The sequence below is a fragment of the Protopterus annectens genome, chromosome 2.part1 (genome assembly GCF_019279795.1).
Source record: "Protopterus annectens isolate FY-2018-M chromosome 2.part1, PAN1.0, whole genome shotgun sequence".
Classification (NCBI taxonomy): Eukaryota; Metazoa; Chordata; order Ceratodontiformes; family Protopteridae; genus Protopterus; species Protopterus annectens.
The window spans coordinates 1,357,092,029-1,357,111,976 of NC_056729.1; the positions used below are offsets into that span (position 1 = coordinate 1,357,092,029).

The 19,948-nt window shown below is 40.1% G+C and overlaps 1 protein-coding gene across 2 annotated transcripts in view; it reads left to right on the top strand.

The window, feature by feature from the left end:
- The first annotated feature begins 13,833 nt into the window (after positions 1–13,833).
- GRPEL1 (GrpE like 1, mitochondrial) overlaps positions 13,834–19,948 on the top strand; it is a 146,331-nt gene continuing 140,216 nt past the window's right edge. Inside the window, exon 1 of one of the 2 annotated variants that reach the window (XM_044062810.1) lies at positions 13,834–13,961. In XM_044062810.1, coding sequence (XP_043918745.1) covers positions 13,900–13,961 — 62 coding nt within the window. In that variant the 5' untranslated portion in view covers positions 13,834–13,899. The remainder of the gene's footprint in view (positions 13,962–19,948) is intronic. The other variant, XM_044062811.1, reaches the window with a different exon arrangement.

The following is a 19,948-nucleotide window of genomic DNA, read 5'->3' on the forward strand; positions in this document are numbered from 1 at the left end:
TGAATCTATTTTTCTTTATTGTAAGTCTCTGGTTTCTGTTTTATAGTATATTCATTCACAGATTATCTAAGCTCAGCAGCAACTTGATCCCGCCTCCTGCCATAATACACATACATACATACATACAAATATTTCAAGCATGGGCATTAATGCCCTTCTAGCTTGCCAATATACCAAAACATTTGTTCCATAATAAGTGTCCAGACTGTTCTTAAAAATATCTAAGCTAGTACTTGCTTTAATGTAATTTGGTAGTCTGTTCTATGCATCAGCTACTCTGTCAGATAACCAATTAGTACACTTCTCATTCCTATAGAATCTTCTACATAGGTTGTCTGATGATTCTCTAGTACTTTTTGTTAACCCCAAACATTCCCAGAGGTAGTTCTCTCTAAATGCCCTATATACCTGAATAAGATCTCCTCTTAGATATCTGTAAGAGACACTGTACAAGTTCCGATATTTTAGTCTTTCGTAATAACTTAAATTTTCACATCCATGGATGCCCTTGGTATATTTCCATTGTATTCTTTCCAGTTTGCTCATGTTTGTTTTCTTATAGGGTTTCCATACTGTTATTCCATACTGAAGTTTGGGTCTAATGTAAATAATAAACAATGACTTCATCATTTTTGATTTCCTAGACCTATAGTTCTGTAACTATCATTAACCAATTGATTGATATGATTAGAAAAACTCATAACTGAATCTATCCATATACCCAGGTCTTTAAATGAGTCTACAGTTTCAATCACTGTATGCTGTATTAAATATTCACCTTTCAATTTATGTCTCCCAAATCTCATATGCTTAGTTTTTGATGCATTTATCAGCATATTATTCTCCTGTGCCCAAATAGTCAATTTAGTCAAGCTATTTTGCAGACATGCCTTATCTGTAACACATGCAATCAGTTTACCCAGTTTCAGGTCATCCACATATAGACTATAGAACAGCTCAGATGAAAAAGTTAGGTCTGAAAAATACAATCTAACCAGTAAGGGACTAGGACAGAGCCCTGTGGGACACCCTGACTGTGACCAAGGATTTCACCTGTTCAGTTGCTGTATGATACTTGTCATGTCCTACTTGTAAGCCATACAGCTATCCATCTTATCAAGAGTACATCAGTACCTAGTTGTACTAATTTATTGATCAGTGTTTTGTGTATGATCATGTCAAATGCTGAAGTTAAATCCATATAAATTACATCACAGCACAATTTTTCATTCATAGCTGTTATTATATTGTTATAGAACATCATGCTACCGGTGGCAATAGATCTGTTTTCAACATATGCATGCTGATATATAGTTTCAAGTCCCAACCTATCCAGTTCTGACAATAACTTAACCAATATTACCTTCTCCATTTTTTTCTACAACATGAAAGTAGACTTAAGGGTCTATATGAGTCTGGGTTTGTCCTACTCCCCTTTCCCTTAAAGACAGGTTTAATAATGTCTCAATGGGGGGGGTTGTATTTGTTAGCTGTTTCTCCAAATGATATATCCTACAGCCACATTGCTAAGGGCCCTTATTGGCTCTCCTCATGACAGCTACAGTCATTTGATGTGAAGGATCATCTACTTGGATCCATGCTTCGTACATCAAGAGGGCTTTCCCTAGTGACAGATATTGATGAGATGCCAGTGTCCTTCTACCCACAACTAGTGAGCTAATCGCATCCTGAACCAGAAGAAAAAATACTGAGACCACTGTGGCTAGACATGAGACCTAGTGATCCATCAATGTCATCTATAATGCACAAAGAATGGGAACTAATCCAAGATTCATGAAATGAGGCAGGGGACAAGTGCCACGCATAGGGCCTTTACCAGCTCAGGGGCCAGTGTGGAGTTTGACTGGAAATCAATAGCATATCAACTATGAAAAGACAGGATATCAGCCTTGTTTGCAAATTTTTGAGAATTGTCTCCTGCCCCAGCCAGCTCGCTATTCATATGGACTTATCGCTGAAACATTAGTGTTAATATTCATTATTCTTCTGTTGCACTTCTTCCTTTCATCAGAAACCATTGGAACTGTAAATATTGAACAATTTTTACCAGAAATAAGCATTTGGTTAAAACTGAGCAAAGATCACCAGACTAGCATCCTACATTTAATACCTTTTCTGCTGCATTGTATATTTATACTAAGACAATGAATGTCAGTAACTGTTGAGTGGGTGCACATATACCAATGCACAAAATGGGGGTATTCCATTGTTTCCAGTACCAACAATCAAGATAAACATAAGTAGGAGCAGTATTTGGAACAGTTTTAGTGATTAAAAACAAAAAGAGCAGACATAAATCTTGGCATTACCCCCCACCCCTCTTTAAACAGGTTCCCCTCCAATTATCAGTAACTGTGAAGGAACACAGTTGCTACATTAAAAATAACTCACTTCCTGTTGGGTGCAGTAGCTGTAATATTACCCATGAACATACAATGAGGCCAGAGAACAAAACATGGTCATGCTGTGTGAGTTTTATTATATATGTGGAGATTAATCTTAACACTGGTTACCAGTAGACTGGTCGAGATGTTGTTACATTGGTTGTGTTATTCCAGCCATTCAACATTCATAGACTTTATCCAGAGGGAAAAGTTGCAATGTTTACCAAGAGAGGGTGACAAAGGGCATTAAAAATCCATTTGGGAATATAGATGCCTCCTGGGTTTATCATCATAATTTGGAATAGATTGCATTCAAAGGGCTGTCACGTATGGACTTGGGTGATGGTATTATCTCAGGACCACATATTTTCCAGACTATGGGGCAGTAAAATCAATTTTGTGTATTGAGAAAATTGTCTAAATTATGAGAAACACTGAATAATGCAACTTTTTAATCAGTAAATCAGATTACTATTGAAATGGCTTCCATGTGTATTGCTGCAGAGCCACTTGGCACTCAACTTCACCCTTTCTTCTACAGGAGATATGTGCACCCTCATCAAAAGGGAATGCTGCTCATTCATACCTGATAATCAGCATGCCATCCATTGTCGCTTGGAAATTATACAAAAAAAGTTGCTGAGTTGTCTCATGCTAAAGAAGCTGACAGCTCTCAATGGGCATGGTTGAAAAAATCTATTTTCTGTTTGGTAAGAAAGTATTTAAAAATTCTTCATGCTTACTGCCATCATTATAATACTTTTGGGCATTATTTTATTTATGTGGAAAATGTTGATTGTGAAGCTTCTTGAATCTAGAAAACGTATCAAATTACAAAATGCGCATATTAAAAACATAAAAGAAAAAGTGCCACTGACCACAGTTGTAGAAAATCATGATGAAAAAGAAGATAGTGAGGAAAGTGTGTTAAGGACTTTTCGATGAATGCATTACAATTTGTTACAGAGACTGAAATTGAAAAATATTCCAAATGTCTTTTTATTCCATCCAAACATAGATGTGTTTATTGCTCAAAAAAAAACATATTTGCTAAGCTTCTGTATAAGAATTGTACAAGGTCAGAAGGAACTGTATGTTGAGAATGTCTGATTGCATGTGAAAAAGTGTCTACCCATATGAAAATTTGCTGTTATTGTCCAGTCTTTAAGAAATACTTGACTTGAGTGATGCTCCACAGCATCAAATGGGAAATTGAGAAGGGAAATGCTTTGTGCTTTATATAATATTATGCATTTAAAAGTGGAATTCATATAGTTTCAAGATGGATCCAGACAGCTTATGGCAATGCTGAAGTTTTTTTTTCTACTTCCAGTGTTAATTTGGATATTGCCAACATGAACAATGCCAATGTGGATGATCAGAACTTGTGCCTAATAAGGAAAGTCACAGATAAACGGTCTACAAATTATTTAGTTAGCAAAATAATATACAGGTATTTCGTTTTAATTGGTCAGTGGTTTTAATCTTATAGATAACAAAATGTTTGATCAGAAGCTTTTACAGTATAAAATTATTACAATTGCCTTGTTTGAGGAGACAAGACTGTGATTGCTTAGTCTCCCACGTATGTATGTTCTCTTACAATAAAGATCAATATACTCCGCTGAACTTTATTGCATGAAAATATTTCTACCAATTTCTACTTAATCTATCTCCTGGGTGCCGTTACAAGTGTACTGCATATCTCCTGCATTTTCATGCTCTCTGCAAACCAAATTTCCCCCACTGGAAAGGTGCTGTTATCTTGTGTGTGCTGATGTCTTCCTCCCTGGATGTACATTGCATGAGTCAGCAATGTTTAAAAGCTGAGACAGAGCTAAAATGTTTGATATTAACATTTTTCTTTTAAAGCCATGCCAGTTCCTCTGCCAGCACCAGGCTCTAGGCAGCTGCCTAGGTCGTCTTGTGCTGGATCTGGCTCTGGCCTACAACATGCCTGATAGCCAGGCTATAGCCTCATAGATGGCAGATATATTGTATAAAGTTCCCCAGTCTTACAAATTTGCATTTTCTAATCCAATATCTGACTCGGCTGTGATTTCCTTGGCAAATCCTTCAGCAGTAAAACATTTAACAAATGTTAATTCCTTCTCCTATGATAGGGATGGGAAAGCCTTTGATACTTTTGGGAAAAAGAGCATATTCCTACGCCACACTTAATTATATGATTCTTAATTTATCAAACATACATGTTAACATTTTTGCTTGTTTTATTTGAGAATATGAAGAACATTACTGCTACTTTTCTTTCTTCTGAGGGAAAATCTTCTCTGAATACACACATTGCTTCTGTTCCTTAAGTAATCAAACATTCTTTAAACTATGCTTGTGACTTAGCTGCATCTTCCAGAGCAGCAGTTAATGGACCTATTATGAAAATGTTTGCATGGGTATGTTCTCAAAATTTGCCTATGGATGTTAAAGCTGAAAACTTGCATTGTCCACCTTTATAGCAACATTGTGTTTGGAGAACCTACTGCTGAGGTCCTGAAAAAAGTGTGATGAGAGAGAGAAATTGATTCAAGGGGTGGCTTAGATTTTTTTCAGGATTCTTCCTTCAAATTTGTTAAAGGTTTCATCCCTAACACAGGATCTTTTTATAAAAAGCATAATAACCAGACTGTGAACCTCAGGGAAGCAGATGCTCAAAAATGAATGTAGAGGAGGCTCCAAAAAGAAGGGCAAGCCTCCAGGAGCCTCCAAGGAAACCAGGACAGTCTAAGTCTGAATGACTATCTACAGATAGTAGACCCCTGACACCCTGGCAAGTCTTTAGGTCTCTCCCAAAAATTGGCTTATTTTTTCTTTGACAACAGATAATCTCAGACAAAAGGGTCCTGAGAGTGATCCAACAAAGGTATGGATGGCAATGGGAGTCCTCCATCTTTTTCAATGTATTCCTCCTCATCCACCAGATCAAATTTATTTGTTTCTTCCTGCCATTCAGCATTTTATGATTCAGGGGTCATATAGCCTATTCCTCTTTCTCTGATAAAAAACAATATTCAAGATTGTTTCAGGTACCAAAGAAAGAAGCCTTATGGAGACCAGTCCTAACTATTTTCTTTCTCAATCAGTTTGTGAAACTTCCAGTGTTCAAAACGCTATCCCTTCACAACCTGTTACCACTTATTCCACCTTTCAGTTTTTTCAGTAACTCTATTTTAAGGGATGCTTATTATCATATTCCTATAGCTTCAGATTTCACACATGTTTATGGTTCTTTGTGTCTGGATTAAACTTTTAGTTCCCTGCATCTTGACCTATCTACTGTTCCAGTGTTGTTCACAAAGTATCTAGCTCCAATCATAGCCTATTGCATACTGCAAGAGACTTTCAGGAGAATATTTAAAAGTTTTGTTTGACTCCTTCCCACAGGCTTGTATTCCCAGTGTGTCTTCTACATACTTCATTTCAAACAGCTTTCTTTCCACTGGAAAAAGTAAACATGTCTGAGTTTTTTTCTACTCAGTCCAGGACTTCGGCAAGGGTTCTTCTCAAGAGACTAGGATTCATCATGGCATCTATAATTCTCATAATTTTTTACCCAGCCTCCACATGAGGACATTTCAGTTGTACTTAAAATCTGTAATTTCCCAACAGCAATACCCTCTGACATTTCAAATTCCAGTTTGGGGATTTCTTAAAAGGGAACTGCTTTGGTGGAGAGATTAGTTTTATCTAAATTCAGGTCTTCTATTCTCTCTTCCAGCTCCAATACAGTCAGTAACAACAGATATTTCAGATTTTGTTTGTAGAGCTGTGTCTTTTGAATCTAAAAATGCAAGGTCTTTGCAACAAAAAATACAGACCAAAACATATAAACATAACAGGATTTTTGCAGCTATAAATGCAGTCAAGTCTCTTAATCATCTGATGTTGCAGGACCACTGCATGTGATTATAGACAATACTACAGTGATGTGATACATAGACACAAGCATACCTCTCAAACTCTTAGAGCAAGAAATCTGGACAAAGCCACAAATAATGGGAGGACAAAGGCCCGAAAATAGAGACACTTTTTAAATATTACTCTTAAAAACTTAAAAAAGTTGATAGAATAACAGGTTTTGCATTAGCATGAATTTTTTGAAGGATATGAAGTCTGAAATTCAAATGCCTGCCATTATTTTCTGACTTCTGTCCTCAATGATTTGACAGTGGTTTGCCAGAAAAATCACAAATTTTAGGAGAAACAGGCCAAAATATTTGGCAAACATCTGGACATTCTGTGAAAGTCTGGAGAGTTGAGAGGTATGGACAGGAGAGTTCTACATTCTACCCTCTGTGCAAACTACCATTGGTAGCCTGGATATAACTATTTATACAAACTCACTTTACAAGTGTCTTAAATTCCATCAGAGCTGAACATTGGAGAAGACAAGCTGAGCAGTAGGAGGACAGACGCTAACAACTGGAAATTAAATCACAGGTATTCCAGGATTTGGTCCAGGTGTGGGAGACACCTCAGATAGATCTAGTCAGCTCTATTCTCCAGGGGCTTCTGGACCTTAATCCTTCTTCCTCCCACACCTTATAAGTTATGGTATTTTACCTATATAGCTAAAGCTTCCGCGGCAGTGATGAAGTGATGAAAACAGTACAACTATGCGAGTTAACCTAACATAACATAACAGTAGATGTTCAAGGATCACTGCTGCAGTAGAAACTCCTTCCACCCTGTTATTTATTTATATGATTATCGGTTCCCAGTGTGAAGACACTGACTGTTACTTATCTAGCATCCATCTTTTTCAGGACTCTAGCCTCCACTTTTAGTTGCCTTGAAAGCTCTGAAGGGCTTGGTGACCAGGCCACTAATTTTATCCAGCTCTACACACACTCTCAACAATCTGGGAGTGCAGAAGGTGCCTTAAGCTTTGGAGTTTGTCCACTGCTATATCCTATGCAGGACATAAGCCATATATAGTTAAACCTACTGCAGCAGTGATCATTTGAACATCTTATTGTAAATTTACTTACACAACTGTACTGTAGCAAAGTGGACAGTGTTCTATAACCCCTATAAAGATACATTTTAAATGTGTTATAAATTCAACTAACATCATAGCTCTCTAGTCTCTACCTTGTACTTTCAGAATCAGGGACAAATTCCCCAAATCAGGGACACTTTTAAAAATATTAATACTATTAACTTCAGATGCTAACAGAATAAAATAATCTGAATTAACGGGCATTTTTTTGAAGTAAAAGAAGTCTATAACCAAAATGATTGCTACTGTTTAGGTGTAGTCTACCACCTTTTCTCCCACAGTGGACAGTTTTTGGAAGGACAAAGCAAAATTTCAGAGACCAAATTCAGGAACAATTGAGAGGTACGGCTGTTACCAATTTAGACGCCACTGTATAGAGGCATGTCCTTACATTCACCACTGCAGTATTCATAACTTATGGGATTCCGTGCTGTGAAGCCTGTTGTCTGGCCAATCTACCAAAGTCTCCCATTACTTTAAGGTATGCTGAATGTCACCTACACACTCTTTGCATAGCATAGGTTATAAAGGTGACATTCAGGCATACCATTCTCAGAACTTCTTTGCCGTCAGTCCAAACCTTGTTTTTAACCATCAGTGTGTTTGCCTCTGTCTGTTTTTTGCCATTTTTTTCTGTTTGTTGGAATTCCATTGATTACTCCTATTTGTTGAAGTCCTCACCATTGCAGATAAGTACCCAGTTGGGTTTTTTGTTCTTTTCTTGCTTTTTGTGTTGTTTTGGGGGTTAATGTCATCCAGGAAGGGTAAATGCCAGTGTGGGAGACAGATTCCCCAAAAGACCATCATGATAAATGCCTTTTTTGCCTAGGAGCTTCTCACGATCATACGTCTTGTTCAATTTGTCAGGCATTTGTCCCAAAAACTCTTTGTAGTAGGCTTTTTTCCCTTTCATTGTATCTTGAGAACCAGCATCTTAAGCTTCTTTCTAAAGATACTATGAATGGAACTTCTTGTTCCAAGGGTCAGCCATCAGGGAAGAAGAAGGTGAAAAAGGTAAGACCGGAATCTTCCACTGTCCAGCCTCTGCTGGGGGTTTCTCCCAAGGTTATTACAAACCCAAAGACCTGCCTGGTTGTGTTGTCAGATTCCTCTGCTATGTTTGGTTGGAGGCTGGCGAGGATCTGGTGGGCAGCAAATCCACGAGGCTTTGTAGGCATTCATTTTGGGTGTTTGGGGGGAACCACGGTTGTTTCTGAGGGGTCTAAGGGGGTTTCACAGTTTCTTCTTAGAGTGAAGTTCCTACTACAGTTGTGGAATGCCTCCCTGAGCCAGGGCCTTCTCAGTTTTCTAGGACAGATGTCCCCTTAAAAAATGAAAAGAAAACTAAACATGTTTCTTCTGCTCCTAGGGATCCACAAAGTGAGTGGCAGGCCTTTACTCAGGGGTTATTAAATGCTTTACTGTGTTAAGGTCTCCTCAAGGGGTTTTGGTTCCGGCTCCTCCTTGGTCTTTTTCTTCACCTAAAAGGCCCAGGAAATTGACTTCTTCTGAGGAAGAGTTGGATACTGATGAAGAATCCCTTACTTATTTTAATCAGATTCCTTCTCCTTTAGACTACGTGTCTGAGGAGGATGAATCTAATAGTCCAGATACTCATTCTGAGGAAATTTCCTTTGTGGACACAATCTCTAGGATGATGTAATTTTTTATGTGAGATTGTGTTCAGGTTTCTAATATCCTCAAGCGATACTATGAGTTACTGCAGATGGAATCTCCTAAACCTGCGTCTATTCCTCCTGTCTTGGCTGCTTTACTGTTTTTTCAAATGCCTGTAAAGCACCAGATTCTCTGCCCCTGCTCCCAAGAAGTCTGATAAGTTTTATAGGGTGCCTGAGGATTGTTCCTTTTTGTTCAAATGTCCTGCTGCTGACCCATCTGTGTTGTCTGTAGCATCTAATAAGTTGTCTCAATTGCTCCCTTCATCCAAGTTACTGCCTTCTGACAAGGACAGCAGAACCATGGACAGGCTGGGTAAGAAGGTTTATACTTTGTCTACCCTAGCTTTTAGGGCTATTAATTATCAGACCCCATATATCTAGGTATGTGTTCACTCTTTTTTCTCAGGCCTGTCAGCTTTTTTCTGATCTTCCAGAGTCTGAGAGTAAATCTTCTGCTCTTTCCTTACTTGGGACTTCCTCTCAAGTAGTTTTTCATTCTACCAAATGTAGTTATGCTACAGTGGGTGCCTCTTCTAGGGCTGCTCCTTTTGGTTCAGTACTGAGGAAGTATTCTTGGCTTATGCTTCAACCTTTACCCAATGATATTAAGGATAAGTTGATGGATGCTCCTCTGGATAATAAAATTTTGTTTGGGAAAGGGGCTGCTGGTTTGTTTAAGCCTCTTCAGGACAAGGGGAAGGCCTTACAGAAGCTTAAATATGTATTTGTTTCTCCTGTGCCTAAATTTCAGAGAAACTACCCTTCTAAGCCAGCCTTTGTTCATAGGCAATCATGCCCTCCTGCTAAAGGTAAAAAGGGTGGTAAACTGGCTCCTCCTGCTAAGGCAACTCAGACTGCAGAGATTCTAAAGCCTTCCTTTCCTGACTATCCACTTCTTCCCAGCCACATTCCTCTTTCTCTTCACCTTTCCCTTTCTCTTCCTGTTTAGCTTAAAATCACCAAGGATTTTTGGGTTCTGTCAATCATTCATCAGGGGTACTTCATGGTATGGATTTCCCATCCTCCTTTCATGAGCATTCCTCAGCATCCTCGGGAATAAATTCCTTTCTTCCCAGAGGTTCTTCAAGATCTCTTGTCTCAGGGTGCTATTCAAGAGGTGCCTGTGTCCCAAAGGGGGAAGGGGGTTTATTCAAGAATGTTTCTAGTGCCTAGAAAAGAAGGTACATGGAGACCGATTCTAGTCCCGTCTAATGTAAACACTTCTGAAGGTGTCTTCCATTTGGATGTTGTCCCTTCAGACCCTTTTTCCTCTCTTGCTCCCTCCGGCCTTTCTGGTGTCTCTGGATCTCAAGGATGCTTGTTTCCATATTCCAATCCATCCTCTTTTCAGGAGGTTTTTGCTTTTCTCTGTTGCTTCCTGGCATTTTCAATTCTGTGCTTTGCCCTTTCTACTGCCCCAAGGGTGTTCACCAAAATCCTCACTCCTGTGATTGCTTTTTGCAGGCTTCAAGGGATCCAAATATTTTCTTACTTGTATGACCTACTCTCCAGAGGTCATTTTGCAAAATCTTCGTTTTACCATTTCTCTTCTTCAGAGCCTGGGATTCATAATAAACTTCAAAAAGTCTTCCCTGACTCTTTCTCAGGATCATGTCTTTCTGGGTTGCAGGATTCAGACGGTGCCAATGCTAGCACCCCTGCCTCTTCCAAAGGTCTTAACTCTCATTTCTTACTTTCAAACTCTTCTTCCCCAGGCCTCCATTATAGCCAGAGAGTTGCTAAGAGTCTGTGGTTCATGGCTACCACCATTCTGATGCTCCATCTGACCAAACTCCACATGAGGAAGTTCCAGTTGTTTATGAAGTTGGTGTGGCTTCAATATGCACATCCTCTAGACTTTACAGTTCCTCTTCTCCTTTGTCTCAAGGAGGAACTTCTGTGGTGGATTCAGCAGTTGTCTCTGAATCCAGGGCTCCCTTTTCATCCTCATCTTCCCAATCAGGCTCTGTTCACAGACACTTCAGATGTGGGATGGGGAGCAATGTTTGGCTCCCTGAAGGTTCAGGGAGTGCGGTTGCCTCATCAGCAGAAGGAGCACATCAACTTCAATGAGATGAGAGCTCTTATGCTGGCTCTTCAGGGCTTTCATCCTCTTTTCTCTCCGTGGCCTCTCAAGGTATTCAAAGACAATCCCACAGTTACGTGGTATATCAACAAATGGGGGAACAAAATAACTTCTTTGTTGGCTGGCACTTCTAGTATGGGATCTGGTTGTCAAGTATCAAGTGACTCTTCAGGCAGTTTATATTCCTTCAGATCAGAACACTGTGGCAGACGCTCTGAACAGGTCCTTCACTCAATCCCACCAATGGATGCCTCACAGGGATGTATTTCTGGACATTGTTCACCAGTGGGATACACCTCAGGTAGATCTCTTTGCCTCTCTTCTGTTCAGACAACTTCCTCTGTTTTGTGCCAGAGTCCCAGTTCTGGTATGGAAAGTGGACACCCTCTCATTTTCTTGGAAGGGGATGTTTCTTTACGCATTCCCTCCCCTTCCTCATCTTGTTGGTGACTCCCTTTTGGCTGCAACAGCACTGGTTTCCTCTACTGCTGCATCTAGCCAAGGCCAATAATCACAAGTTACCTCACAGGGTGGATCTACTCACGCAAGACAAGAGATCTCTCATCTATTCCCACCTGTACATGCTTTAACTGACACTGTGGGTGATAGGGGTTTGATTTCTCATAGACACCTTTTTTTCTAAGGACATGCTGCAGGTCCTGCAGGAGTTCAGGACACCTACTACTAGGAAATCCTACTTATCTAAATGGAAGCGGTTTTCTATTTGGTTCATAGGTTCGTACTAGGCTTATTGCCTTTATTGGCCAATTACCCCATGTGAGAATCAAACTCTGCACCTTGTCTCCAAGGTAAACACCTTAACCATTCTGCCATCATGACCTGGACTCACTTACTGTGGATGTTCCTTTAGTTCTGTCTTGTGTGAGTTGTTCAATGTTGGTTTGGCTTATTCTTCTATTAAGAGCCACTTATCAGCTCTTTCTGCTTGTCTGCCTTTAACTCTCCTGTTAGCTTCTAGATTTGAGGCTAAGCAGTTTCTTAAAGGCGTTCTTAATATTAGACCTCCCAGGAAGCCTGTTCCTCCTCCCTGTGACCTTAATTTCATTCTGGAGAAATTGACTCAGGCTCCTTTTGAGTCTGCTGTTTCAGCTTCCTTGCAACATTGTTCTTGCACGATAGTTGTTTTGTTAGCTCTTACTTTTGCCAGACAGATGTCCGAGTAGCAAGCCCTTATAGCTTGTCCACCTTTTCTGATATCTCATGAGGACAGGGTGTTCTTGTGTACAATCCTTCTTTTATGCCCAAGGTAGTTAATGATTTGTCACTTAATCAGTCTATACTTTTTCCCCTCTCTGCAATCTGACAGTGACAGGGTGTTGCATACCTTAGACGTGCATAGACAGCTCAGATTTTATTTGGATAAAACTAAAGCCATCAGAAAATCTGATCAATTATTTGTTTCCTTTCATCCTAGGTCATAAGATTGGTTGTTTTCAAGCAAACTATTTCTATTTGGATTTCAAATGCTATTTTTTTCTTTTTTTTTTTGTTACACTTTTCATGGCAAGAGCTTTCCTTCTTTTGTAAAGGCTCATTTTACTAGAGCTGTGGCTTCTTCTGGTACTTTTTTCAAGGGCTCAAACACAAATTCTATTCTTGCAGCAGCTACCTGGACTTCTGTGCATACTTTTACCAAACACTACAAGTTGCATGGTATCTCCAGAGCTGGCTTTGCTAATGCCATTCTTCATGCTTCTTAGAGGGCTCTACTGCTGTGTCCTCCTCCCAACTCTCCCATTAATTATGTATACTGCAGCAGTGACTGAAAGGACACAGTACACGTGTGCAAAATCTTACCAAAATGGTAGATGTCCTTGCATTCACTGCTGCAGTATTCACTCTCCTTCCATCCCCCTATTCTTTTTTTTTCCTTCCTAGATGTGCAGGCTCTCTTTGGTTTTCCTTAGACAACTGTTCCTACTGGGACAATCAGTTCTGAGGATGGTACACCTGAACATCAACTTTATGCAAGAAGTGTGTAGGTGACATTTAAGCAAAGGTTTCTGCATGTCCTCCCGGCGGTCGAGTGGTGTTTGAAAGACATGCGTGAATGGGTGTGCATTCGTTGTAGGTTGGGCATCTGGCTGGCACCTCGGCACCATAAGAAAATCTACTGCCAATCATTAGCGAGCCGGAGTTCTGCTGTGGCGACCCCCATACCTCTCAACTGTCCCTAAATTTCAGGGACGTCCCTGATTTTGACTCAAATTTTAGCACTGTCCCTCTGAATCCCTCCTAAAACTAGTGACTTTGGGCAGAAAGGTGGTGAATGACATTTAATGAATAATGCCAATAATTAAGAGTTATACACTTATTTTACTTCAGAAAAGGTGTATTAATTCATATGCTCTGATTCTCTCAATGTTTCAACTTAACAGCACTAATATTTTAAAAGTGTCCCTGATTGTCTTGACTTTTCCCGGATTCTATTCAAATTTGTCCCTAATTAGTTGAGAGGTCTGGCGACCCCTAACTGGGAAAAGCCGAAAGAACAACAAGCCTTTGGCAGACTACAGATTGCACATCAGCTATCCCAAAAATACAACTACTTAAGAAGACAAAAGTACTTTTTTCTCCTAGAACATTTTTAATGAGAAACGTTATCTACGTACGCCGGTAGAAATGAGAGGTTACCACAGAGTGCAACTTCACATCCGGAACCGGAAATACTTGACTCCAATCACTGTCAAGATGGCGAGTTGGTGTGTCAGAAGCATGAGACAGAGTTATTGCGCTGTAGCTGTTCATCTAAGGTTAGTAGTATGTAGTTAATCGGCATCTGATTATTGTATGTAAACACTGGTTTGATGATATTTTCAGAGAAGTGGCATGGCATTAACTATTCGCTGCTTTTTGGAAATGGCTGTCTCTTTCCTTATGCAGTATGCTTCTGCTGAAGGTCGAAAAACTTCATATTAAGGTGCTTATACTAACGGTGTGTTTGCAAGTTAGAGATTGTGGTAGAGCCGAGCGATGGTATATATTTCACTTATTTTTAATGGTTCTGTGTGGTTAGGGTAACGTGACTACGGCTAAATAAAACTAGCAATGACGTGTGTACTGTCTTAGGTCTGTTTACTTCAGAACAAAACCTGATCAGCTTAATGTAAAGTGATCGTGTTTTTTTTTTTTTAAATAATACGGACTAATATTAATTATTCTAGATGTAACAGGTGTACACAATTTAAATCGTATTCAGGTTGATTTTAAGAGGATGAAGCTTTGTCCGGCACAAATGTCCCAGCTTCACAGGTGAAAACGATTACAAAGGTGTAAGTGAGCCAACAGAGCAGTAACTGTCTTGGCTGAAGTATGCGTATTAATATTATTCCATTAGTTAATGTATAGTTTAGGCGTCTGCATAGCCGGCTTTAGGCACCAGCAAACCCTGCGGTCGCTGGGGGCCCCTTGTTCCTGCAGAGGTCCCCAACCACAGACAATTATCTTATCTTGATAATTTTGTAACATGTCTCAAACCAACAAAAGCTAATACAGCAACCTTGTATACTTAATAAACCAGCTGGGTAATAACTAATTTATATCTCCTTTAAAATTCAAAGATATCTCTGGTTATATTAACCGTGTTATCAAGTAAAAGATTTCACAATTCCATTAAATATTTTACCTCTGACATAGTGCCCCTAGTTTAGTTGAACCCTGCTGGTGGATATTCTCACCACTGAAATTAACAACATAGCGATCTTTAGGCACCTGCAATATCGGTGGCTGTAAAGAGCCCTTAAACATCCTTGATTGTATAGGGACCCCGCAAAAGCTGTTGCTGGTTATGGAAAAATGAGGAGGAAATCAAATGTGTTAATTTCCCGATTATGTTCTTTAACCTGAACAGGACTGTGATATGACCCTAATAAGTAAAAGCTAATAATGAACATGAGCAGGGTAAGCACTAGAGAGATCAACTCACAGTGACTGATTTCAGTGCAAGTCATGGATTTTAAGAAGAGCTGAACCTTCCAATTTTCAGGGATGGTTTTCTGAAAGTTTTATAAATACTGGAAGAATACCAAATACTATAACTTTCAACTTACTTGCTGAATAATTCAGTCAGTGGTGTAAATAATAGCAGAATAAAGTCTCAAAATCAGAAACATGTCTTGAATATTATTCTAATTAACTCAAAATGTTAATAGAATAACACCTTTTGCATCAATATGCATTTTTTTTTGGACAATAAGAACTATAAAACTCTGTCTGGATTTATTGACTGTCTGTAATCCTGAATGCTTAATCATCAAATCAAACTTTTTAGAAAGGACACAGCAAAATCTGTGAAATCAGGGACAGTGACAGGTATGGATTACTCCTCAATGAGGTATATAAAAGTGACTTGCCTCTGCTGCTGTCTGAGTGCTAACAAGCAGTCCCTTATCTAGTGTGGCAGTACCAGTGTTGCACAATGTATTGCTATTTGCTGAAATAACTACAAAACTGGTACTGTGGCTTATGCTTGTGTGTGTCTAAAAAAAATATCACATTTTTATCTGTGCATATACCAAATAATGCCTGGACATATACATTATTCTACTGGGTGGGTATCAGTAAAAAATGCAGCTAACAAGTAATTATATTTCAGAAGTATGGCACAAAATATATCACAGAACATTCAGACACTTAGATCTTCTAGCAATCCAGTGACCCCCTTTCCCCAGACTATACAAATAAAAAAAAAATTGCTTTTACTGTATTTCCTCCTACGTTATTTTGCTTTTCTTAAAAGTATTCACTTTTATTTATTCTGCTGCATTTATTACTGCTTGGTAGTAGCCTGATTAACTGTTATTCTAAGTCTTTTGGTTTAAGCACTTGGGCTTCATGCAGGCTGTTTTACATTAAGAAGGTTTGTGGTCTGCACTGTTTTAGCAGGACAAGTAGCTTACATCCTTCTAAGCTGGGAATTGCTGATTGAAGGCCCAGTGGCTGCTATTCTAAAAGTGTATTGGTTCTGGCTTAAGCACTTGGGCTTCAGGCCAGTTATTCTACATTAAGAAGGTTTGTGGTCTGTACTCTTGTGGGAGGAGAGGCTGGATTCTGCCCTTCTGAGCAGGGAATATCTGGTCACAGGCTTATTGTGCCTGCTTATTCGAATTGTTTCTTTCTGAAATTGGTGCGGCTTGTTGCTGTAGCATAGACCAGATTCAGGCCTACTGAATCTAGCTTATAACTTGAGCACTGTTCCAGGCCATCTTTTCTGGAGAAGGTTCACCTGCACCCTAGTAAGCAGGGATGTGCAGTTAAAACTTATCTGATTGATGACTGCTGGAACAGGGCTCAGTTTTGAGCCTTTTTCTGGATAATTGGGTAACTTGTTTAAATCAGTTTGTTCATTTTCTTTTGTACTTTATTCATCTGCTTTTACTGTATTTGTGTTTCTTCCTACTTTATTACTAGGGGCATTGTCTACAACTCTGATCTGCGATATATAACAATAAGTATCCATAACAATAAGTATCCTTTTCTGTGCATTTAAAGTGTTTTTTGAGTGAATCTGCTTTATTTTCTAAAAGAAAATAATAAATATATATATATATATATATATATATATATATATATATATATATATATATATATATATATATATATATATATAATGTAGTTTTCAGGTTAGTGCTGAATTCAGGGCTGTGTTACAAATCTGTGTTTGCCATACACCTGTGAGAGAGAGGAGCTTTGAACAGACTGTCTGTCCCTGGAGGAGTGGTTTCAGCCCAGAAATTAGTAGTTTATTGGCCATTTTGGGCTAATTTCTATATCTTTCATTTCCCTGCTATAAATACCGTTTTGCATGCCAGGCAGCACCGGTTAGCTAGGGTAAAACTATTCCCAGCTCCACAAAGTCTCCTCTTCAATTTTTCCCTTGGAACTAGACATACTTTCAACTTAAGCACTCAAGCCACTTTTTTTTTTCTCAGCCTGGCACTTCCTCAAAACTTATAGCAAGCACTTATAAACCCTAGCACTAGACCGTCCTGTACGGTACAGAAGAACAAGGCTCTCTATTCGACCTTACTAGCCATCCAGTAAAACAGTTCACTGTACCTATCCAGGCATGTCCAAAGGGCAGTGTCAGGTGTACTCTCCAGTCCAACTGGTGAATCTGGGCATTTTTAGGCAATGTTACAACTTCTTCATGTACACAGACAACCCCCTCCTCCTACCACCAAACACTAATGCATGCGAGAGATGCAATTATACGGCCAAACTGGAGGCTAAGCTCTCTCAACCCAAGACTGGATCAGACAGTCGAGGAGACGGGAAATACTTGCATCACACCACCAGTCTCACATAAACCCATTAAAGCAGCACTGGAAAAAAAACACACATAAATACATGAAAACATACTCGGAGGCACTAATAAAAATCTGCAAAACCAACAGAGACCTCCAAAGCAAATATCTAAGCAACCTCCACCTCCCAACACAAGTCATGAAACACGTACTTCACAAAACCAGTGTGCCATGCAATCACAGCCCTTAAGGCAAAATAACATACCCAACATACTAGTAATAGGTGACTCTATAGTCAGGCACACTGACCTCCCACTCACTAAGCTGAATAAGGAGAAGATTACTGTTAGCTGCCTGTCGGGCGCCAGGATCCGCCACTTAACACAAGCACTTGGGTCACTACAGAACAAGTACAAATATAACTCTGTCATTGTCCACGTTGGTGTGAATCACCTGAGCCGTACCTCTCTGGACTACATGAAAAGAGACATGGCAGAGCTTTCTGATCACGTAGCCCAGGCCGTTTTGACCCTGACCCTGAGTAGCATCCTGCCCTCACCAAGAATGATACCACGGTATAAAGAAAAAAATTCTCAATTTCAACAATTGGCTAAGTTTCTGGTGTCATTCAAAGGGGATCCAGTGTCTGTCCGCCTGGGAATACATGCTCGACAAGCCACACTGCTTCGCTAGATACGGCTTGCACCTGTCACCCTTAGGCTTTTGAATACTGGCCAAGGCTCTTGCCACCCCCATAGTGCCTTTTTTAGGCAAGGCTCAAAAGACAAACCCACCGCCGTAAATAGCACAAGTAACAAAAAACTGAGGGTAATGCTACTCAATGCTAGAAGTCTGAACCTCAAAATGCATGCACTCGAGGCACTCCTCAGAATGGAGAAAATTGATATATGTGCAGTAACAGAAACCTGGTTTAAGGCTCCAGAGAGCACCCCAGCACTACCAGGCTACAACTCGTACCATACATTTTGGCCACAGAACCCAAACCAAAATACAAAAGGCGGGGGCGTATCCATATTCATCAAGGATACCCACCCCTCCAGGTTAATGGCACAGCATGATGCTTCAGAGATCTTCCACGTGCAACTAACAATGGGCAAAACTGCAGTTCAAATTGTAGCTTGCTACAGATCACCCACCATGTCCCAGGACCCCCATTCCATATTTCTGGAAACACTGGGAAACATAAAGGTCCTACCAAACACCCTAATATTGGGTGATTTCAATTACCCAAACATTAACTGGGAGAACTACTCAAGTACTAACTCCCTTGCCCAACATTTCCTAGAATTTATAAACTCAAACGCCCTGGTTCAACTGGTCAACACACCCACCAGAGGTGACAACATATTGGACCTGGTCATCACCAACATTGGCGACCAGTGTTCCACACCGGAGGTCAACCCCTCGCTGGTTAGATCTGACCATAAACAAATCACTTTGGATATCCACATTCCGCCCCCACCCCCAGACAAAAAAACCACCGTGAAAAACTTTTCAAAAGCAAACTTCACGTTACTTAAGACCCAGGTGGAAAGTTTTAAGGCCCCCATGCTGAAGGATAACACTGTCCAAGCTGCAAAATCCTTCACTAATGCATTCTACGGGCACCTACAAGAATGCATGGATCATGCCATCCCAAGCAAAACCAAGACTCGCTCCTCCAAGAAAAGGAAACCAGTCTGGTGGACTCCTGCCATAAACAAGCTACACAATAAAAGGAGGAAACTAGTACAGAAGAGAGTAAAACCCCAAGAAGGGAAGACATCCCTGATGAGTATCAGCAAGAAACTTCGATCCCTCATAAAATCATCCAAGGCTAGCTTTGAAAGAAAAATTGCCAAGGACTCCGATAACCACAAGGCATTCTTTAGCTATGTCAGGAATCTAAGTAGCAATGCTCAGATCTGCTTAGAGTTAGTGCAGAATGGCATAAAATACACTGAACCGACCAATATCCTGGCAGACAAGTTCAGTGCAAACTTCAACCCCCTCTCACCCCCAAGAGGGTCCATAACCATACCAGAAGAATGTAGAGTCCCTGAAATCACAGACACTCAGGTTAAAACAGCCCTCTCAAAAGCCAAAAACACAGCATCAATGGGACCGGACGGTGTCCCAGGCTGTACACGAGCTCAAAGACGAACTAACCCCTCACCTAAACACACTGTTCAAGTTCAGCCTCTCCACAGGCTACGTAACCATAGAGTGGTGCACAGCAGCGGTTATTCCACTTCACAAAGGTGGAGCCACAACAGACCCCAGGAACTATCGCCCTATAAGCCTGACTAGCTTGGTCTGCAAGGCTATGGAGCCCAAGGGAGTTTAGCTGTAGTTCTTTCAGTTCAGTTTTGTGGGTAATGTTTGGGTAATCATGGAACTCGTTAACAGAGACATTGGAACCTCCAAACACTGGACCCTACCCAGTTCGGCTTTATTAAGGGCAGATCATGCCTCCTAAACCTGGTGGACTTCTT